Raw genomic sequence first — 23,871 nt, forward strand, 5'->3', positions numbered from 1 at the left:
TACACCCTTGGTGTCCCGCTGCGAGGCTTGGGTTAATGTCTTTGTTTCTTCTTAATAGATGGGGAAGCCATGACCGGTAATAATTATCTGGCTCTGAGGAACACTTAAGTCTTGATTATACTTAGCTTTGGCTGCTTTGGAATAAGAAGGAAGGAAATGAAATGAAAATGGGACACTTTTTAAGATGCTTGAATGTGTTACTCTGGAGCACAAGATACGCCCATAGGTAAAGGAAATTTGTTACCTCCCCCTCTTCTTCCCTGATAATAATAGACTCCAGCCGTTGCACAGCACTTCTCAACTGAAAAGACTTTAAAAAGCTTCACAAATCATCTGTCTAGGAGGCAATAGCCCAGATGCACCCACTTCTAGGGTGGATTGCAATGCCTGAAGCATGCTGCAATGCTCTGCCGAGGACTGCGCCTGCCTGGTGTGCAGCAAGAGTCAGGCATCAGCATAAATCTAATGAGATGCGCAGGACACGCATTCGTGTAATGAGCTAGGTCAGGTTTTGGTCCCTGATAAAGATGCGTATTGTATAAATTTAAAATGTAGGGAAATGGGTGTTCCTTACTAAGGGCCCCAGTGCTTTTTCTGGCTGTTAGTTTCCACGCCCGAGTGATGTCTCGGTGCCGCCGGAGCTGGTGGTGCGTTTATAACATCTTCACAAACACTCATTTGCTTGGAGAGTGCTTGTATCTCTTGATTCCTTGCTGTTCAGGAACAGTCACCCGAGCCCATCCCTGTGTGCCCAAGTCCTAGGAGTCCCTCATGTAGCTGCTCGTGTTCATGTGGCAGTGAGGTCAGGTACATGGAGAAGAGCAGTGGCTGTCCTGTAGTCATCGTTTGTCATTGCCTTAAGAAAAAAAAGTCACGAGGCCACTGAGGAGTAGCACCAATCACGTGTGACTTGCAGGACAAACCATGAACTACAACAGGAGGTCTAATGAAATAAGAGAGTTACTCCCATCCTGAATGTATCCCAAGAGCTTCTGCAAGTTTCAGGGTCTGCTCCCAAACCAGAAAAGGTTTCATATTCACTATGAATAATTAACCAGCTCCCTTTTATTATCCAGAACATACAGTAATCCCCTCTAGATATTTTTGTGTGACATCCATGTCAGTATTTTATTTATAGGCTATTTATTGTGCAGAAAACACAAGGAATCTGTTATCAGGGAAAATTAACAAAAAGCAGGGAGTTTGCCTCTAAAGTATGGAGCTAAATAAAATATAAAAATTTGGGCAGCAATCTCTTTCTTCAGAGGCATGTCTGGAGAGCAAAGCCCTAAAGTTAATTAACACCTGTGCTCCTCAGTCTGATGCTAAATGGGGAATGTGGCTGTACTCAGTCAGGTTTCTTAAACTGCAGCGTCAGTCCTTGCACACAGGTGCCTCTACACAGCCCGCAGCTCAGGTGACCTCTGGCCCTCAGGCAACATGGGATAAGTCAACATTAATAATTAAGTAAGCGGCTCTTGTAAATTCCTTCACAAATCCAATTTCCGTCCTTCTGCTGGCAGGAATGGTTCAATCCTGCATTCATCTTGTGCCAGCCTTTGGAGAAAACTCTCATTTCTTCAGCCAGGCTGAATGCAAAGGTTTTTTTTTTACCCTGAACCCTTGCAGGCAGCCCAGGAAGGATGCTTACTGTAGGTGCTTCCCAAGTAGCCAGTGTGCTTGCTGTGCCCAGCCTGAGAGCTGTAACTCGTAATTCCTCACTCGGCCTCACAGCAAACCTTTCTAACACAGCTCGTGACCACAGCAGCTGCTCCCGGTGTCCCTTTCCAAAGGTTTCTGCCAGCAACTTGGTTTCTGCTTGTTAAAAGACCATGATGACAGTTTTCCAGCTACCAGGAGACTCTCCTTCCTGGGCCCTGGACCAGGCTGGAGGGATGTCCCCTGCCCTGGCAACCCTGGCAGCTAGCAGCTCTCTCGTGGTTTGGTAGGAGCTTTGCCATGTGGCACGGCATTAAAAGAGGCTTTGCCATGAGGCACAGGCATGGACGTGGCTGCAGTCATGGTGTGGTGGGAATGCAGCCTTGCCCACTGCACACTGGTGGGGACAGCCCTGGGAGATGCGGGCTCAGGCTTAGCCCTGCCGTGTGCAGCTCCATCTTGTAAAGAAAGGCACAGATGCAGCCATCTCCATCACAAGCGCGTTAGCTAATGGAGTTGCTCTGCGGTTCCTCAATGGCCCCGCTTCTCCATATGGAGACGTGTGTGTGTGGACAGGCCAAGAAGCATGTGTTTGACTCGAGAACTGATCTGTGCTCTGAACCTCATTAAACTGATTCTTCCAAGTCAAAGGGAAAGCACTGTTGTGTCAAATTTGAAAGGTACAGGCTCTGAGCTGTATCAATAGTTGTCACTTGATGGGCTGAATTATTTTTGAGGCAGAGTTGATTTATCTGAACTGAAGGTTGTTGATATCTCCACAGGAGAGGTCTAGATATTTCAGGTCCATGAGAGGCAAGTCAAAGGGTCAGAGGCCAGGGTTTCTGGTCTAGACAAACAGCCAACAAACTGTTGGGACAAACAGCCAAAATTCTTAAGCATTTCTGAGGAAAAATGGGTTTAGGGACAACCAAAACATTTACATTTAGTATCATCAGATTGTTTTGATTTGCTTCTTATACGGTGATAAATTCTGCCCTATAAGTAAAGCATGAAAATGAGTATTTGAAAATAGAAGTCAAAATGAAGTGAATCAAGGGTAAAGCAAAGTATTTATTTAGCTTACTGAAGAAAAGAAGTTTCTGAATGAAATTACGAAGTTGAGGTAATTCATCTTCGAGTTTGACGATTTTAATTTATTTTCAACAAAACTTCATTTTTCTTTCAGTAGAAATTGGTTCTATTTATTTCCTGCATCCCCAGATGAAGCAGTCCTACCATCTCCCCTAAAAGGCTGATGTGAAATCTGCATGCTATAAATGCATATGAAATGGAGACCATTTCTCAGAATTCAATGGGTGACCAAAGGCAATATGCTTCAAGGACCTCTTCATGCCTCGATGTTAAAGGCTGAATATTCGGACTATTACCTCCCATCTCTGTGCACAGGAAGGGTTTAATTGCCCATGATACAAATTGCAAGCGAGCGGCAGTAGAGCGGTGATCCTGCCTGCCTGAGCCTCCCCATGGCACCACGGCTGGCCAGGCTGAGGCAGTGCTTTGCATCTCCTCCCTGCAACCCCTCACATCTCCTCCATCCCTCCAGGTACTTTCTTGGTGCCTCTGTGTCTCCAGCTTGATGGTTTTTGTGCTGGTAGGAGATACGTGTTAGCGTCAGCAAGTGGGTGGGCAGGCAGATCTTCACAGTCATCTGCCGCGATGCTGGTCAGCAGCAGCCCATCCTTCCCCGCTGCCGGTTTGCTGACGCTGCAGCTGTTTCACACCAGCTCTGCTGCCACTGGCCCCACTAATTCCCAATGCAAAATCTCCTCAGAGCCCCAGAGAAATCATGCTGGCTGCATGGGGCACTGTGGGTGGGGGAATTAGTTTGATCAGGGGTCTTGGGCTTGCTGTGTGCTGGGCTTGGAGTGTGCTGGTGGCAAAGAGCTGATGGTAGCTGAGGACGCTGGTATAAGCCTTGCTTGTCCATCTTCGTGTCCAGGGAGCTTTGCTGTGAGGATTTCTGTGGGTGTTGTCTGACCTGCAGTTAGCTGGGAATGGCTCTAACCATCTGATCAGCTTGCTCAACAGAACTGCAGGCAGTGATAATGGCTCACCCGCAGGCAGATGCACGTGGGATGTGTCAACCAAAACACTTGGGAGTGTGGGTGAGGGAACACCTTGTTTCTGCGTGGCTGGGGAACAGGCAAGGTCAGAGCAGGGACTTTGCAAATGTTGTAAGCCTTCTTTCTGACACTTCTCCCAAATCTGCTTCTCTTTTCCTCCAGCTTTGCCAGTGTACACAGGTACACTGCCTGCACACTGTTACACCGCCTGCACCAGCCCTGTGTCTGTCATTCTCCTCCAACAGACACCCAAAGCCACCTTAGTGGTGTAGTGAGGACAAGGAGGGGAAGCAGAGCAGTGGGGTAGAGAGGTGGGGAAAAAATTGTGGGAGTTAGGTTGGTTGTTCCTGCAGCCACAGGAAGGTAGGAGGGTGAAGTTAAGAGGCACCATGGGAAGAGAGCAACCCAGAGCAGCAGAACTCTGCAGGTCCTGCTTCCCTGGTGGCTGGTGTTTTGGCTTCCAAATGACCGCCACGCTCGGCCCAAAGTATGGATGTATGCCTGGAAAGGAGAATAAGCTGGCCTGGTGTCCCCTCTGTAACTGCAGGCCAGCTTGTTTTGCCCTTTGAATACCCAACAGGGGAGACAGAAAGAAATTGTTCTTCCTCCTTAGCCCGATTCATTTCTCCCAGCTGCTTTCCTCAGCCTGGTGCTCCCTTGAAATCTGATTAGGGCTGGGCTGTGATTTTTTGGTGGCTTGAAAAGAAAAACTGTGAAAGGAAAAACAAAATGAAGCAGGGAGAAGGAGCTAAATCAAGGAACTGACAGGGCAGGAAGAGAAAGCAAGGGGGCATGAGAGACAACATGAAACAGGTTTCTTTGAAAGAAGAGGACAGTACACTGTCCCCACCTCCTTCTTCATCTGGGGCCAGGAGAGAACAGTGACAGGAATGAGGATTTCTGCAGAGGGCACAAAACCCTTCGCTTTTGTGATCAGAACTTTATCAGGTTTTTTTTGAATGAGCTTTTTTTTTCTTTGAGGATGAGGATTAGAAAGGGATTTATACAGGCAAACAGTGGTTTTCCTCCTGGCCAGCAAAGACACTTCCGTACAATGGGTGGCATCCGAGGGACATGGGTGCACTGTGCTTTCTCTGACCCATTTTGGTGGGAGGAGGACAGCATAGCATCAGGGTTTGTGAGGTGGGCCTCTCTCTTAGGTGCTACCCTGGTTCACTCGTTCTCAGAGATCTGAACCATACTGCCCACCCAGGGCCAGGTTCCTCGTGATGCTTTGTGCTGTGTCATGACTCCTGGTGTGGGGCAGCCCGTTAGCCCACTGCAGCCTATGATTCATCTCCCAGATGCAAGGCAGCTCCCACAGCTGGTGGCGAGCATCGCTTCTTCAGCGCCAGCTCTGGGCTCTGCTGGCTTCTCCACCCTGTCAACGTACTGCCCGTGAAGGTGGTGTGACAGAGCTCAGTGCTTGTGAAGCAAGTGGTCCTCACAGAAGAGGGCATATTTAGGGGAAGGCTGTAGTGATTTTCCTGCTCCATATACTCCTGTGACTGACCACTGTAGGAGGCTGTTGGGACAGTGCGTGACATTTTTTGCCCATTCTTATCCCCTCTGGTTTTGCATGCTGCTGTGCCATGCCACACAATTCCTGCGCTGGAAGGATGCTTCTGGCTCTGATCCACACAGAAAGCAGAGCTCCTCTGGCTCCCTGTCTCTGCCACCTTTCCTTCCTGTCTTGACCTCAAAACACAGCTTCTGTAGCAATGTCTTCATCACTAAGACTACAGTGGGAGGGACTTTGTCTGTTCTTTTTCTGTGACAATCGGCATCCAGCTGAGATCACTAGACACCTTTCAGTCCATAGACAGAGGCAGTCCCTGCCCTGGAGAGCTTAGGCCTTACTAGACAAAGCAAAGCCCGGTGGGAAGGGGGTGGGAAATTATGTGATGCTTTGATAGGGCAGTTACAGTTGAAGCTGTTTCTGTTTGAGGAGGGGTATGGGCAGGGTGGTAATGCGTTTCTTGCTGAGGCAGAGAAATAGAGTGGAGAGCTATATATCGAAGAGAGTGTGGAGATGGGCACAGAGAGGAGGAAGGAAGACTAGAGCAGGGAGCGAAGGGAAGAGAGGGAAAACCCAGGAAAGTCTAGAAAGAGAAAAAAAAACAGAAAAGCAGATGTGGGCTGTTTAGTCCCTGAGAAGACAGAGAAAGATACTGAGAACTTTACAAAGGTCTACAGACTACTGTGGACTACTCTACCTCTCCCAAACCCTCAGTCCCCTCAGACAGGGACTGGATGTAAATGAGAATCAGACCCTATATCTCAGAAGCAGTGTTGATTTTGCCACCCCCTAGTCCCTCTGGTGAGTCAGCAGTGGCAGCAGGCTGTAGCAAAGCCAGTGGTGATGCCAGTGGTGGTCTCTTCTGTAGGAGGTACCAGACTGGCAGGAGGGAGACAGGCCCAGCTGGCGAGCCTCAAGCCTAGGAGGTTGCTTGCTCTAATACTTCCGAACTACACAGCCACATGCCTCTGACAGTTGAAGGCACTCATGACATTTAATGTCGGGAGGACTCTTCTGCCTTCCTTTGCTTCACCTGAGGGCTATTTCCCTACTGCTGCAACATGATACTGCTCTCATTCCTGCCTCTCCATCCTAGGGAGGAGGCAGTCCAGTTTCTGAACTGAGCAGGAGCCTGCAGGCAGCGTCATGGGAATCCAGCAGCCCAGGACAGTGAGTTTTGTAAGGATAGAGGGATGGGGCTAGGAGCGCATCAGAGCTGGAGGAACTGATCATGTTCCCAGGAAATCACAGACTGGCAAATGTCTCCATGAGGACAAGCTGCCCATTCCAGACATCCCTCCCCAGGAGTGTTCAGGACTGGACACCTTGAAGGATTCATGGGACCTCCTACCTTCCTTTGCCTGGTACAGGGGAGCCACAGCAGCTGCCCTCCCAGTTCTGGGCAGTATTAGACTGCCCATCCCAGTTTTTCATTTTGATCGCAGTGGGTAGCATGGGAATGGGAAGTGCAATTAAAGAAATTACAGCTTCTCATCTGAATCTTGCCAAGCTGTCCTGGAGGAGCAGTCTTGGGGAGTTACCCGTATGCAGTGAGAGGGTTTGTCTTCTAGCCCCTTCAAAGGAAATATTTTTTTGTCTTGTCAAACACCCCTTGAGCAAAGGACATCCCAAAGGACAAATAAATAAGAGCCCCTGCCTGAAGTGCTAAGTATTCTCTTTCAGTTATCCATCCTATGTGCTTCTGTCCTCACCACTTCTCTTCCCCCATCTGCTTTCTTCTTCCAGCACAAAGTTGCTTCAAGCCCAATATCGTGGGGAGCATTTAAGCATTTAGCAATAAAGTCTGGCATGCAAACAAGTCTTTGGACTAGTGTGGCTTTGCTCTGCAAGCAGCCCAGGCATTTTCTAGAGTTCATAGTAACTGGGCTGCATCGTTGTTTGCATCAAAAGGTGCTTACACATGACTTTCCATCCAGTCCCTGTCCTGTCCTGAGAGTGGTGAAAAACCAAACTAAAAGGAGGCGGCTCCTCCCTTGTGGTGCTCTGCATAATATTTCATTGAAGTGTTCAGTGTCTTCCCCTTTAATTAATTCTGCCCTATCTGCATATAGCATCCTGTGTCCGTGCTTCTGCCTTTTCAGTAATAACCTTGTCAGGGACAGCACAGACAGACTGTGCTTCTATAAACCAGAGTCTGGCTGATGTCATGTCTCGACTCAAGGACTTTCCTTGATCCTTTGGGTAATGACTGTTAATCAGATGCTAAAACACACATCTCTAGGTCACACACCCCTGGGACTCACAGTGAAAAGCTCCATGGGCCATGCTAAGTTTCCACGAAAAGAAGAAAGAGCACCATGGCAATCAGCAGCCACCTTGGAGTTGCACTTGAGGAGATAACATCACAGAAGGAACAGCTCAGAAGAAAGGGTTTAGGGGGAAAGAAACAGTCTGGTGTGGCTGGCTGTGCCCTGCTTGCACATGCATGGGAGCAGGCATGAGCAGAGGTGTGTGGGAATGGGCAGGTAGAGATGTCAGAAGCCAGCACTTCGTTTCAAAAGCCCTGTCCAGTTCCTGTCTGCAGGGACTCCAAAGGTGTGCAAGCCATGACTGGGGAGTTTGCAATCGACAGAGCAGCATGTACGGCATGTCTTGTTTGAAGGCTCCTGGCACCAGCACAGGACATGGTGATGGTTTTTAACAGCAAGTTTGTATTACAAAAATAACACTGTCTCAACTGAGATTCCCAGGGCAGAGGCAAAAGACATTCAGACAAGGACGGCACTGCTGGTGTTGCTGCAGAAGTGAAACAGATGGGAAGTTCAGTGTGTCACCTTGAAAACACAGATCATCAGAGCTCTGCTCCTTTTGTCCTTGCGAGCTCCACCAGTCACTCCAGCATTATGTCCAGAAAGCTCTCTGGGGTCTGATTTGGAGAGAGGGGGACCTTGGAAACATAATGAAACTTATATTCTCATTCTTTTGCTCTTTGTGTTGGGGAGATAAAACTCATCCAGAGCAGGGACATGGAGGCATCCACAAGCGTGGCATCTCACACTACTAATGGGAGAACTGACAGAAGCCTGGCACTGCCCAATCGCTGAAGTGGTCAGTGTCAGGCACTAGCATATTCTGTTAGTGTCCTCTCTGCTTGCTGCCTTTGGAGAGTGCCTGCACATGTCATGCTGGAAACACGTCCTTGCCCGCAAGCTGTGGGGACAAGAAGTTGTGCATCAGATTTGAAGGTTATTCTAAAATAAGGCTATTTTATTTAGTTACCCGAGTGTGGAGAGTGTCTCCAGACATTTTGCTATTATTCAGTGTGTTCCCTGGGACATGGAGCCGGCTGCTGGGAGCAGCCCAGGGTTTGTCAGAGATGTTTGCAGGCTGGGAGGGATGTGTGGGACATCATGGAGAGGAAAATGCTCACCTGTGCAGGGCTGTGGGGCTGTGGAGTTGCTGAACGCACTTCTGTCTGAAGGGGGAGATGCTTGGGCTGACCCTCGTTTTGCAGAAAGAGACTGGAGGAGAGGCTTCCTGGCTTGCCTCCAGCTGCACAGAGCGACCTACCAGCCCTTGAAAGAAATACATCCCATTCCTGGGTCTCCTCCAACAACTCCTGAGATTTTCCTGAATTGCAGCACCCCAAAGAGTTTGCCTGTAATACTTGCTTGGCTTAGCTCTATGATTGACAGCATGAACCCATCAGATTCAGACCAGCCCACCTGAAATGCTGGCCATGCTTCCCAGGAAAGCAACCCGCCTCATTTTACTGCAGCTTGCAGGTGCAGAGGGAAAGGGCCTCTATGAATAAAGACAGGTGTCAGAACAATAAAAGCTAGAATGAGATTGCCTAGGATATTGATCTCTCAGCCCCACTGTTATTTAGGATTTTTCCAATGAAGGAATCTGTTTCCAAGTCTCTGTCTCCTCTATTTGGAGATTTTCTTCTTGCTGTTGAAAACCAGTGCAGTTGTAATAAATACCTTTAAATCCTTAATTTTATCCTAATTTAGGAAGACATCTAAGACATCTTCATTTCATGGTTTTGCTTCTCTCTTTGGCATTTGTCAGAAAGCTGAGCTTTTAGAGAACACAGAGGAAGAAGCTTATAGATGGATACAGAGGAGCCATGGGGTACCCACTGCTCTGTATCTCAGTATAAATGCACCCTTGGGAAGGGTCAGCTGAACTGCACACACAAACTTGTTTTGAGCCATTTGAACCATTTGAACATTTCTGGCAAGTGTACAGCTGTGTTTATTTGCTGTACAAGGTAACCTGAAAATACAAATTGCTAATTTCAAGTTGTGTCATGCTAACCCTGTGAGGTTAAGCTATTAGTCTGAAATTGGGTGGCCCTAACTCCTATCTGCTCGGAACCCAGAGCGGAACTTAGTCTACAGTAGAGTTCCTGGGGCCAAATCCAACTGGAAATACAGGCTGATTCCCCATATGTGTGCACATACACACAGGTGAGAAAAGAGGCACAGAGAGGAGGTAACTGGGGCCAGGCTGGATGTCCTTGCTGTACTAAGAGATCAGGATGGGGAGCAGCGAGGTGCTCCAGGGTCGTGAAGGTCAGGGCAGAGTGGCTGGGGCTGTAAAGACCCAAGGAACAGGGCTTAGGGTAGCACAATAAGAACAGTGGCCAGGTCTCAACCCTCTTGTGCTGGGGACAGGCTGGTTTCTGAACCTGTTTATATTCCTTTGGATTGAAAAAATTGGGATTTTCTTTGATATGCCTTTTCACATGGAAATTCCATAGTTCTTCACTTAAACTATGTTTTTGAAAAATGAAAGGGTTTGAGAGCACAGTAAAATAATTTTATTGTTGTTTTATTTTTTTCTTCCAAGGTGAAATATTCTTGTCAACTCCACATCCCCTTATTTCCCACAAATGGTCTTTTACAGGGCAGGTTTTTTTCCATTAAATGGATTTTACCATTTTCTAGAATTGGATTTACACAAGCATTTGTGTTGCCCACATGAAGAAAACAAGGACTGATCAGTGATGTGCAGCAGTGCCAGGTGATGACAGTGACCAGGGCCAGTGGGGACATGCTGAAAGGCTGAGCTGGACACAAGCCCACACAACTAGCAGCAGTGATGCTGCAGGGCATTCCTTAGCATTGGATAAACTCACGTGATAGTATTTAGGGTAGGCAGTCTTCAGTTTGCCTTATGGGTAGTTTGATTTATTATTTTATGACTGAAGGTTGATGTAGTATTGCATTTATGCCAACATGTATGTGCTACCCGACGTGTGATTCAAATGGCATGACCTAACTCTTAGAGCAAGAGCTCTAATTTCCAATTTTCTAACTTCCTTTTATTTCACTAGCTCCTTCTGTTGAAAACACTAAAAAAGCCTGTGCTTTTACAGAGAAGTTAACAACCTCCATGTGCAGCATAGCAGATGGTACAGTAATGCTGGAGGCGTATTTTACAATAACTTTTTTCCACATGGGGAAACTGAGTATTGAGAAGTGTCTTTCTGATGCCTGAGAATGAATCGGGGACAGAGAGAAACTACAGGGGTGCAGGAGTTCAAGAAATAGCACTGCTGTAAGTTTTAGGGGCTGAGCTCATGCTGCCAAACTTCATCTATTCAGCCTTGATCAGCCTTGACTCTTCTAATGTCAGTAAGAGTGTGAGGCATTTCCAGAAGACAACTTGGACTGCTTCATATTGGGATCTCCCTCCACAAGTGCCTACCTCTCTCCAGTAACTGTAGGGAACCCATGGTCAAACACCTCCTATTTTAATCACCTTGGTCAGATGCCTACAGCTAACTGGGATCTAATTAATGCTCAGAGAAAGGTCTGAGCACTGTCTCACAGCTAATCAGTGTGGAGCCGCAGCTGTGCGAGGTTCCTCAGCATCAATGCAAATCAAACCTGCTGCTGAAGTCTTCAGGAACTGTTGTGGTTTAACCCCAGCCAGCAATAAGCACCACACAGCTGTTCACTCGCTCCCCTGTGGCAGGATGGGCTAAAGAATCAGAAGGGTAAAAGTGCTCCCAAAGGGCAAAGTATTTTTGTATAAATCTTGCCTCAGATAATTCTGAATGAAAAAGATTTGGAAATGCCAATGTTTCCCAATGGGTTCCTCACCTAGAGGCAAGGGAGCCAGCTCAGCTAGTAAGTTCTTCCTCGTGAATAGCTGTGCTTATAATAGCCACTGAAATTAGATCAAACCACAGGACAGTGACAAAAACAGCTCAGATTTTTCAGAAGAGCTGAAAGACTTGTGCACTACACCTTTTGCAAAGGCTGGCTAAGCACAAGAGGACATCTTTAATGCTCATGATCCCTTCTGAAAATCTGTGCTTGACAACAAATATTAAACCCCTAGGATAGCTGTCCCTCCACTCTCCCGAAACATTAGCACTGATTATCCCAGACCTGAATGTGGAACTTTACAGCAGGACATCTGACCTGAGCAGCCAACCCAGAAGCGACATCTCAAAAGTTACTCCAGTTGGGACTTAGAAACTGATAGTGGCATCTAATATGGATTTATCATTGCATTTTGGTTGCTTTCTCCTACACCAGAGGAGGAACAACATAAGCTCATACTGGCTCAACCAGGATTTACAGGGGTGGGGGAGAATATGTTAAATGTTGTGTTATTTTTGGCCCCAACAGCTGGCAAGGAAAATAAAATGGCCCCAAGCAGAATAAAGTCAGCCCTCTTGGGCTCCCATTACCCCATCTTGTCCCTGCTGTGTCAGTGCTGCTTTGCCTGCCTGTGGACTCTATTTCACTGTTTCATAACCTGATCCATGCCTTCATCACTACATACCCTATGTCCAAGCAGTACCCAGTGCAATCCAGAGCATTCAGATGCTAGAATGGTCTCTCTCCACGTCCTGGTTCTGGGCAGTGGCCATGCTTGTGCGCCTGTCTTTGAGGGCCACTGCCATCCTAGATCTATGTCTCTTCGTGTCTGTTTTGAATGAACACCATCACTTTGAACATGCTACATCTGTCCCCATTTAGAGATATGTTAGGACCTCACCCCAGTCACCTTTGCTCATCCCTGTCTAACCAGAGTGAAGGATCAGCCCAAAGAGTGACTCAACCACCTGATGGCAAATGCTCTTTTCTCATGATCTCATTCCTATGCAAGGGATGTTTTTGGTACCAATCACTCATCACCAGTTGGCTGACAGTGGAGTGAGGGGGAGGAAAATGAAGCAGGGAGTCATGCGCTGCCCTGCTCTGCCTCCCTGGGCAGGACATGCTGTCCAAGGGAGACCACTAAGAGCACCGCATGCATTTTAACGGCAGGGTTTGAGGAAGTCAGCTCTGAACCAGCAGTGAGGGCAGTGGAGCGAGGATGTGCTGCAGTCATAAAAATTCCACCAAGATAAATCAATAGAGGGAGGAGGAGAATGGGACGGAGAGACAGCAAAGTCAGACATTGTTCATCTCTGCCCACAGGAGAGAGTGAGATGATGCCTCCATGGTCATGCAGGTTTAACAGGAGTGAAAGGGAGCAAAGTCCAAGTCAGAGAGGAGCTGTCAGGTGCAAGTGACAGCCTTTAGTATGGGCTGGTGAAACTGGATTTGAGGGTCTGGTTCAGACCACTGGCCACTGAGTGCCAGACATGCTCCTGCATGGCACTAATTAGCATGTTCTCAGGCAGGCTGAAAAAGAGGGTAAGGAGCAAATTGGCTTACAGCAGCAAGCAGCAGAACGGTGGGCTAATGATGTGGATTACTGCCAGTCCAATCCAGACAGGTGCTGCCTCCCAGAAATGCTAGTAATGGGTGAGCTAGGACACCCTTTCTCTCACCAAAACCAAAGATACTCATTATTGTGGAAACTCTGTTTTCTATCTGCAAAAGACTCAAGATTTTGAACTGGCTGCACCAAGAACTGCCTAGTTTCCTTTTCTAATCTTCAGCAAGGGCTATCTGCCCAGGAACTCTAGTGTCCCAGTTTTTCATATAAACCATTTACAGTGTAAGTCCTGCAGGAAGGGATGGATTCTCACTAGGTTTATGCACAACACTGCTATTGCTATATGTACAAATTAGGTGTATGGAGCACTGCTGAGCTGTATCCTAATAAATTACAGAAAGAGCTGTCTGCTTGCCTTCTCTGGTAAGCTGGTGAGCAGCTTTCCTTGCTTGTATGTGAAAGGTGTTGCTGAACTTAGGACTGGATTCAGGCAACATCCACACTGTTCTTTCACGCCTGTGCTTAAAAGGATTGTTTGGCTTGAGTTGTCTGTCAAGAGGAAGCCCAAGCCCTTGTTCATATGGTCTTGCCTTTCAAGGCATAGGTCAGGCCAACATGCTATGGCTCAGCCTACCAGTCAACACACACTCTTTGGCTCTTCCTAAGTATGACGTGGATGTCCTGACCCTGAGCTAAAGATGAGCCTGAAAAGCTGTCAGTGGCCACCAACATCTGCTCACATACTTAAAAAGCAAATGTTCTGGCTGTGACTCCGAAACAGTGGCCTGCAGACCAGAGGACAGGGCTCTGCTTTGCCTGAATCCTTCTCAGAAAGACATGTTCTTCCTTCTCTTTCACAGGAATACACCATTGATATCTTCTTTGCTCAGACATGGTATGACCGGCGCCTTCGTTTCAACAGCACCTTGAAGGCCCTCACGCTGAACACTAACATGGTGAGCCGCATCTGGATCCCAGATACCTTTTTTAGGAACTCCAAGCGGGCTGATTCCCACTGGATAACCACTCCTAATCAGCTTCTCCGCATCTGGAATGATGGAAAAGTGCTCTACACACTCAGGTACATCCAGCAGACACTATAGCTGGCTGCTGAGGTGAGGGAACAACAAGCTGGTCAAAGTAGAGGAGGCTTCCAGGTGCCCTGAGACAGAGTAGTGGAGATGTCTCCCAGTGCTGATGAGAGTACACATGAGTACTGGTTGCAGAATGGGCTTCCTCTTCCCAGGATGAAGGCTTCCAAAAAATCAAACTGTTTTTCTGTATCATACCTAGAAAAAAGTCAAAACTACAAATGGTTTCCTAAACCAAAATCCTTTAAAAATTTATGTTGTTCAGTCCAGCTATTTCATTCTGATAATAAACATTTGGCTTTTGTTCCCATAAATTGTCACTCCCATAAATGAATCTGAAAAGCTCACTAAACAAAAAGGCTTTTTGAATGTGAAAATTAGATGTTTTCTCTCACTTTGAAAATATGCAAACATATGTTTTGTTTTGCTGCTGTTTTGAAATGTTCCTGCTAACAGACTGATCTTCAACAAATTAGTGTTTCTCTCTCAAGGAAGCGAGAATCCCTCTGTCACATTGTGATGCTGGAATCAAACCACCTTCACCAACACAAAATCTCAGTCTCCCTCTCTCTCACTTCCTCTCTCAGGCTGACAATTGAGGCTGAATGTCTGCTCCAGCTGCAGAATTTCCCAATGGACACTCACTCCTGCCCTTTGGTTTTTTCCAGTTGTGAGTATACATATTTTTAAAAGTTTTAGAGGGCAAGCAGAGAAACCTCAGTACACTAAAACTCTTTTGAGAAGACCATCCTCCCTTTTAGCTACATTTTTCACCTAATCTCTAAGACTCTTTTCCTGGGCCATTACCCATCACACCCTGAAGCATCCTCCCACTCCTGGGCTAGCAGAGGTCTTCAGGGACAGATTCACAGCATCTCTGTGTTTCTTCTTAATTTGAGTGGATGGTTGGAGGTGATTATTTCACAGACCTTCTGGTCACTCTGTATATATCCCTTCAGCTGGCAGACAAATTACACCGGTCCTGCCTTGCATCTTCCCCCTTCTCCTGAACACTGAGGGGACAGCTTGGCTTTCCAGACCTCAGCCCAGAGATAGACTCCCTTTCTGTACCCAAGGCCATAGCAAAGAAGGGGTACTCAGACCTCCCCTCTCAGTCCCCACTTGTCCATTCTCACCAACAGACAGTGCTGCTGATGTTGGCACATCTCCTCTGTAATTTTGCAGGGAGCCTTTCTGCACCAAGAGATTCCCATCCTCATGCATTGGTTGGAAATCCGATTTTGTCATCTTAGTTCGGGTTCACCTCTCCTGCTTCCTCTGCCACTGAGATGCAGCTCACATGGCTCTGAGGTGCCTCTGAGGGAGGCAGCATGCTGAGGAGACACAGTCCCTTCATCTCCCACCATCCCTCATTCTTTGCTAATTAACAGTACATGCCATATATGCTTGATAATTAGAAACACACTTTTAGTTAGCTGCCAAGCTCTTGCTCCTTCCCTCCTCTGAGGAACTCTCTCGTAGGTGTTGAGGTCCCTGCTTCACAGTAGGCTTATTTCTTTGTCAAGAAAGCCAGAGCCAGGAGAAGCCATGCTCCAGCCTGCAGAAGCCAGGTTTCCTTCTCCATGGAGAATACACCCCTTCTTTTCTGCCGGCTCTCTTGCCAGCTCACCTACCCCGCACGCACCGGAGCCCCGCCCCGGGGAAAGCAGGGCATCACACGGATACCGTCAAGCCAAACCTTCAATTTAATGCTGCGCAACACAGGGTTAAATACCCGTACACCCGCTACGCACGCGAACGCACCCGCTCCCTGCGCCCATGGATCTGTCCGTGCCCGGCACGCACCTGCCCCTGCGCCCATGGACTTATCCATGCCCACCACGTACGTGGGTGCACCTGCCCCCTGCGCCCATGGACTTATCCACGCCTAGCGCGCGAATCACCGCGGACTGCCCCTCCTGCATACATGCAGCCCTGCTAACATTACCACACATTTTCCATACATAGATCAGCTCCCAGGGTGAGAGGTACAACTGCCATTCTGCCTCCCATGTTGGCAGCTTTGTATTCCTGGGATACTCACACCTGGGAAAGGAAAGGTAGTCATGAGGAGTGGTGAAGGCCCCATGCTGCCCCAGGGAGGTAAAACCCTTGAAGATTTCAGGATTGAGGAGTCCTCTTACACCAACCCGAATCCCATTCCCACCAGTGCAGTCCTTAGAAAGGCTCTGTTTCTAACATTGCTTTTCCCATCCCTAGGATTTGAAGTGGCCGACAAGGGGAGATGCTGTCCCTACTCCCATTGCATGTGGGGATGCCTAAGGGAACCTAAACAAAAAGCATCAGAAATACCTGCCTGAAAGCCTGATGTTTCCAAAACAGCTAGAGTTAGATGCCAATGGTTTTGCAGTCAGGGTGGTGAATGAGGTGGAGGCACATGATATGCCATTGATATCCTTGCTCCTTTTTCCAGATGGCTACCCACGGGAGGAGATTGTCTATCGCTGGAGGCGCTACTCCATTGAGGTCTCTGACCAGCGCACCTGGAGGCTCTACCAATTTGACTTCACGGGGCTCAGGAACACCTCGGAAGTTCTCAGGACTGGGGCAGGTGAGGCAAAGGGATACAGTCCACAGAAACACCAGTGTGTTGGAGACCTTGTGGGAGGCAAAGGCAGCAATGGTGGAGAAGGAAGGTCACAACAGCACAGTTAGAGAAACATAAGAATGAAGGGATGGACCTTTGCTAGAGGGAGCAGAAGTGATGGAGATGAAGGGTGATGGGAAGATGAAGCAGGGGTAGGCCAGAACCACTGACATCTGTGAACTGTGAGGTGACAATGCTGATGTGAATGAAGCTATCCCTAATTGAAGGGTCTGGAGGGAGGATATGTGATCCCTGGGTGATGCTTATAATTGGAACAAGGGTGGGGAAATCAGAACTTGCAGGTCTCAATCTGTAAAGTTGTGTGGGGCTGATGAATACCTGAATTATGCTTTAAGAGACAGGAACAAGGCTGTGTGTGTGAAGAAACCAGGGACTAGAAGCCCTTCAGCTCCTCCTCCTCATGATAGCTCACATCCCCTTTCCTTCCCACAGACAATAGAGGAAAAGCCTCTGGGTTCCTGCAGGTGGGGTGAACTCATATTTTTAATCCCTCTGAAGTAGCAAGTTCAGGCAGTGCTTCTCCTACTCTGGAGGAAGCTGCTGTTGCCAACACTGGCAGACAGCCTCTAACCAGAGCAGAAAGGCAGCACAAAACAGGACAAGAAGTGGTGCAGTGAAAGTGTCCTGACTGCACCAGTGGCTGTCTGATGTTTGTAATTCTCTTTTTTGGTAATTACTTGCAAGCTCCATCTTAACCCTAGAGCTGTCAGGTGGCTTTCTTCCAGTACTCACTAGGAGCCTCTGAAAAAGAGGAAGAACCTCAGCTTTAAGTTGGCAAATAAGCAATGAGGATGTATAGCACCTTTTCCAGGGGCAGAACCAGAGTCTCGATGAAAGTGATTGAAGGACACCTCCTTTGTCACAGCTCAGGTAGTTAGCTGTCAAGCCAGGCCATGTTACAGCTGTTACAGCTAAATAGCTTCTATAGAAAAGAAACCCTTGCAGCAATCAGTTAAAGATGAATACTCTCTATAGTTTCTTCCCTGAAACTTTTCCAGTTGCTTTTCAGTCTGCTTGGACACAGAGCCAGGATAGTACAAATGCAGCGTGGTGGCCACATAGCCAGCCAGTTGGGCAACCACAAAGTCAACTCTTAAATTAGTCACAAATACATTAAGTCAGACAGCTACAGAGCCAACTAGGTAGCCACAGAGTCCACTAGCCAAAAAAAACCAGCAAGCCAGCCACAATGCCAGCAAGTCACCAGACCTACTCAGCCTGCCACAGAGCTGTCCATGAAGCTAACAGTCTGGGCAGCCACAAAGCCAGCCACAAAACTAGCCAGCCAGGCACTTAAGACAACAAGAAAACCTCATCAGAAACACTCCAAATTATGAAACTTTGCTGATTTTTGTGTGTTAGGAAGCCACATGTTACAATTCTAATATCTCTGTTGCTTTTTCCTAGGGGAGTACATGGTGATGACAGTTTCTTTTGACCTAAGTAGACGTATGGGTTATTTTGCCATTCAGACTTACATTCCTTGCATCCTGACTGTTGTTCTCTCCTGGGTTTCCTTCTGGATCAAGAGAGACTCTACACCAGCCAGAACATCTCTGGGTAAGAGACAGGTTGTTGCATGTCTGATGCTTGTCAAAATCTGCAAGGCTAGCAGACTGGCACTGTTGGAGTACAAAATCTCCTAAAGCACTTTGCCATTTTCTGGTATTATTCAGCTTACTGGAGGATATTCCACTCCTCCATCTTTCTGTTTGTAACACTGTCCTCAAGGTCAACCAAATCTCCAGCTGTGCTGGCTTAGACTACTGGATTATTTCAGGATAGCACAACAAACTCGTATCTTGATCTGAGACCTGAACACAATCTTTCCCAACTGGACAATGTGGTATTCTCATGCACCGAAAGGGAGAGGAAAGGGGTGAGCTGTCGCATTGCAATGCTGGCCAAAGGGCTGCTGTCACATGCATGTGTTCTCCATTTCTTCATGACTCCTCAAGGGCTCAGCGTAGTACCAGTGACAAGAAGGCTGTATCTATAGAGTCCCAAGCTCTGGCAGGATATGAGCCCTGTAGGTAAAGCCTTTCTCTGTCGTCAGACCACAGTGGAAGTTCAGGACATAGCAACAGCTCTGCCTGTTGTTTAGATTTCCTCAGCAACCTGCAGTGGCTCTTTGAGGCAGGAAAAAGCTTATGTTGATTGAAGCCTGCTCTGATAGACGCTAGAAAGGTCTTTACGAATCTTTAAAGCACTTTGGCTGTATCTGCATTTTCCAGCAAGCTCTGCTTCCCAGTGTTGTCATTCCCATCCGCCCTACTGACTTTCCCTTTAATTGGAGGTAGCATTCCCAGGCCTGCCTGCAGGTCTCTGCGGGGAGGGAGAGGCAAAGGGCCATCAGCATCAGGCAGGGCTATTCAGAGCCCGTCCATTCTGACCATCGCTCCCCACCTCCCTATCAAAATAAATTTCTTTGATGCCCATGGAGAGAGCAGGAGGAGGAGTGGGGTGTCATTTCCAATGGAGGCAAGGGTACGCCATAGTCCATGGCTGGAAAAGGAATGAACAGCAAGAGGCAAAATGTTCTGCACAGCTGACACCACTATGGTGGCTGTCTCAAAAAACAAGGCAAGTTTCCCCAGGAGGGGGGCCCTCTCTGTGGAAAGGGTCCTCAGCACATCAAGAGTAATGTATTCTCTGCACAGCCCCTGTTGTACTTAATACAAATGATCCCTAGTACATTTCAAGCCCGTCAGCCTACATTATGGAGATGTAAACTGGACCAGTTCCATTGGCATCTCAAATATATGGAAAGTCACATCACATCTGCTAATGCAAATACAGCAGGAAAATATGAAAATCTCTTGCCATGCTCCCACCCAGAGACACTGGGGTGACCCCAGGAAAGGGTGGGAGGTGGATTTAGATGAATGCTACAGAGGGAGGAACAGGTGGAATTCCTGCTTCTTCTCCACATCCTAAAAAGCAGTGGATGAGATCATACCAACTCTTGCAGCTGATCCTTTGTTGGCTCCTGATATTTTATCTCTGGAAACAGGTCTGTGAGCATTACTGCTGCTGCAAAAACAATTCTAAGTCAAAAGAGATTCCTTATCATCTCCTATCCTCTACATCCAGAAATTGATAGATTGTGAAGAGCTGTCTCTGAAGAATAGCCACGAGCAGGTTGAAGGCTTATGGGTAAGAATTACAAACCAAGGCAACAAAGGGAACCTTGTGGATGGTATTTACTACAGGCCACTCAATCAAGGGGAGCCTATTGTTGAAACCTTCTTACTCCAGCTACAGGAGCCATTGCGCTTGCAGGCTTTTGTCCTGCTGGGGGTCTTCAACCATCATCTGCTGGAAAAGTAGCACAGCAAGCTGTAGGCAGTCCAGGAGACTCCTGGAAGCATTGAGGATAACTTCTTAAGCCAGGTGATAGACAGCCCTAGGAGAGGGGATGTGATACTGAACTTGATGGTCACCAACGCAAGTGACCTAATCAGTGACGTCAAGACTGGAAGCAGTCTGGGCTGCAGTGATCATGCACTGGTGGAGTTTGCAGTCCTGAGAGATATGGGTAGAGGCGAAGAATAAAGTCAGGACCCTGAATTTTATGAAAGCAAACTTCCAGCTGTTCAAGGAGTTAGTCAATAGGAACCCCCCCCACCCGGGAAACTGCCCTCAGGGACAAGGGAGCAGAACAGAGCTGGCAGATCTTTAAGGATGCTTTCCATATACTGCAGGGGCTCTCTATTCCCAGATGTAAGAAATCAGTAAAGGAAGGCAAGAGACCAGCTTGTATGAGTCAAGACCTGCCAGTCAAACTAAAGGACAAGAAGTGGAAGCAGGGACACGTGTCCTGGGAGGAGTATAGGGATGCTCTTTGGTTGTGTAGGGATGGGGACAGGAAGGCCAAGGTGCGAACAGAGCTGAACTTGGCGAGGGACACAAAGAATATTAAGAAGGGATACTATAGGTATGTCAGCCAGAAAAGAAAGGTCGAAGTGTACCACCCTTCATGAACATGACTGGCAAACTGGTAACAATGGACACGGAGAAAGCTGAGGTACTCAACAACTTTTTTGCCTCAGTCTTCACTGGCAGCCCCTCTTCCCGCACCTCTCGAATGAATGGACTGCAAGACAGGGATTAGGGGAGCAAAGTCCCTCTCACTGTAAGAGAAGATCAGGTTCATGACCACCTGAGGAACCTGATCATACCTAAGTCTATGGGACCTGATGAGATGCATCCCAGAGTCCCGAGGGAACTGTCTGAGGTAATTGCCAAGCCAATCACTCTGCATGATATGTGAAAAGTCACGGCAGTCAGGTGAAGTCCCCGGTAACTGGAAAAAGGGAAACATTGCACTCATTTTTAAAAAGGGTAGAAAGGAGAACCCTGGGAACTACCGACCTGTCAACTTCACCTCTGTGCCTGGGAAGACATGGAACAGATCCTCCTAGAAGCTGTTAAGGCACATGGAGGCCAGGGGGATGATAACAAGACAGCCCGCATGGCTTCACCAAGGGCAAGTCTAGCCTGACCAACCTAGTGACTTTCTATAATGGAGTGACTACCTCAGTGCCTGACTACCTCAGGACAAGGAAAGAGGTACAGATGTCATCTACCTGGACTTCTGTAAGGCCTTTGACACAGTCCTCCACAACATCCTTCTCTCCAAATTGGAGAGATACGGATTTGATGGATGGACTGTTCAGTGGATAAGAAATTGGTTGGATGGTCACATCCAGAGAGTAGTGGTCAATAGCTCAATGTCCAGGTGGAGATCAGTGATGAGTGGTGTCCCTCAGGGGGTCCATACTGGGACTAATATTATTTAATATCTTCAACATATCAATATCAATGACATAGACAGTGGAATCAAGTGCCCCCTCAGCAAGTTTGCAGATGACACCAAGCTGCGTGGTGAAGCTGACACACCTGAGGGATGGTTGATGCTATCCAGAGGAACCTGGACAAACTTAGTGGATCCATGTGAACCTCATAAAGTTCAACAAGGCCAAGTGCAAGGTCTTGCACATGGGTCGGGGCAACCCCTGGTGTCAATACAGGCTAGGGAATGAAGGGATTGAGAGCAGCCCAGCAGAGGACTTTGGAGTACTGGTGGATGCAAAGCTGGAAATGTGCACTTGCAGTTGAGAAGTGTGGCCAGTCGGTCGAGGGAGGTGATTCTCCCCCTCTACTCTGCTCTGGTGAGACCTCATCTGGAGTACTGTGTCCAGCTCTGGAGTCCTCAGTACAGGAAAGAGATGGAACTGTTGGAGCAGGTCCAGAGGAGGGCCACAAAAATGATCTGAGGGCTGGAGCACCTCTCTTATAAAGACAGACTGAGAGAGTTGGGGTTGTTCAGCCTGGAGAAGAGAAGGCTCTGGGGAGACCTTATTATGGCCTTTCAATACTTAAAGGGGGCCTGTAAGAAAGATTGTGACAGACTTTTTAGTAGTCCCTGTAGTGACAGGACAAGGGGTAATGGTTTTAAACTAAAAGACAGTAGATTTAGACTAGAAATAAGGAAGAAATTTTTTACAATGAGGGTGGAAACATTGGAACAGGTTGCCCAGAGAGGTGGTAGATGCCCCACCCCTGGAAACATTCAAGACAAGGTTGGACAGGGCTCTGAGCAATCTGATCTAGTTGAAGATGTCCCTGCTCATTGCATGAGGGTTGCATTAGATGATGTTTGAAGGTCCCTTCCAACCCAAACTGTTCTGTGATTCTATGATGAGCTTTGCATTGGGCTGAATTCATCCTGGGAGCAAATGCTCGAAGACAAAGGGAGAACAAAACCAGAGGCCTTTGCATTCCAGCTCTGGTTCACATAGACAGAAATAGCAGTCCTGTGTCATCTGAGACATTGCCATGCTTATTGCTGACTCAGGCAGACAACACTGACTGACTACCAGCTCACCCATTGCCTGTCCAAAGCCATCCATCCAGTGTTATTGCCTCTTAGCATGACCTTCCTTTGGACTCTCCTCGCATCATCCAAGCAGTTGTTCCTGTGTACAGCCTAAAGCAGAGTCTGAGTTCCTCACTCCTTTACCAGTCCACATTGATGGCCTGTGTGACACCTTGGTTTGAACAGCTCTTTTTCCATACAGCATTGTCAGAAGGTACCTCAAGACCAGAGTCTCACTGAGCAAAGTAAAAATGGGACCAGACAACCAGAGGAATTTCTCTCCCACAGAAGAGCGGAAATGGGGATGTTTTGGGGGCTGGATGCATGTAGAAGACAGAAGTGCTTCTCTTCGTTACTTAAACCAGCTCTTTTCTCTCTTAGGTATCACGACTGTGCTAACAATGACCACCCTGAGTACCATCTCACGCAAGCACCTTCCCCGTGTTTCCTATATCACAGCCATGGACCTCTTTGTGTCTGTGTGTTTCATCTTCGTCTTTGCAGCTCTCATGGAGTATGCTACACTCAACTACCTGGTGGGAAACAAGAAACCACTTGAGCATAACAACAGGAAAGCCAGGCTGGTAGGTCAAAGGGGCCAGCAGAGGTGGATGCTGTTAGAACCCCAAGCTATTTAGAATCCTAAGCCTGCACTGGAAACTGCTGGCGTGGTTTAGTGCCTGACCCATACTGGGTCATACTGAGTACCCATAAGGTACTCAGACCACTCTATGTGCTGGGTCTGAGCAACAAAGAAACACAACCAGAAAAAGCAGCTGAGGCTCCCCTTAAACAAGGAGGTCCCTGTCAGAGCCAGGCACCCTGTGCTCTCTTCAAAATTGCTGGAGAGCTTACCAGTACAGTTTTAGATGACTCACATGACCAAATGTAAATGTCCGCTTTAAGACAGGGTGATCCACACCCAGGTTCTTTCACCTGTACTGGTTTGATCTCTGTGGATTACAGAGGTATCTTAGGTCACAGAGATGCAGAAACCTACTTTCATTTGTGGTCTGTCCATCAGAAGACCTCCTGTGTGTGGGGATAGTGAACCCAGAGTGGTCATCATCCTCTTGAGATCTGCCCAAGCTCATAGCAGGTACTTCTGACACATCAGCTGAAACAGGTCTGAATTGAGACAGACCTGAAACGAAAAAAGACAGATCTCTTCCATGCCAGCCTCATTTCCCAGCACGGGTGGAGAGAACTCTTCCATGAGGCTGATGATATGCCTCTTCTCTTGGGCCAAGAGGTTGTCAAGTCACACACAGCCTCTCCTCAGCTTTTCTCCAGCAACTGACAGCAACCAGAAGACATATCTGGACTGTGTGCTGTGTCTTCAGAGACAGCTGAGC

The 23,871-nt window shown here is 47.7% G+C and overlaps 1 protein-coding gene across 1 annotated transcript in view; it reads left to right on the forward strand.

Moving 5' to 3' along the window:
- The window catches only part of LOC104475234 (gamma-aminobutyric acid receptor subunit gamma-4), a 40,545-nt gene that overhangs the window by 11,767 nt on the left and 4,907 nt on the right, over window positions 1–23,871 (forward strand). Inside the window, exons 4-8 of the mRNA XM_086756311.1 lie at window positions 13,776–13,996; window positions 14,594–14,676; window positions 16,441–16,578; window positions 18,043–18,195; window positions 22,898–23,100. Of these exons, the coding sequence (XP_086612437.1) occupies window positions 13,776–13,996; window positions 14,594–14,676; window positions 16,441–16,578; window positions 18,043–18,195; window positions 22,898–23,100 (798 nt within the window). The remainder of the gene's footprint in view (window positions 1–13,775; window positions 13,997–14,593; window positions 14,677–16,440; window positions 16,579–18,042; window positions 18,196–22,897; window positions 23,101–23,871) is intronic.

The sequence above is a fragment of the Chlamydotis macqueenii genome, chromosome 11 (genome assembly GCF_036417535.1).
Source record: "Chlamydotis macqueenii isolate bChlMac1 chromosome 11, bChlMac1.mat, whole genome shotgun sequence".
NCBI classification, from domain to species: domain Eukaryota; kingdom Metazoa; phylum Chordata; class Aves; order Otidiformes; family Otididae; genus Chlamydotis; species Chlamydotis macqueenii.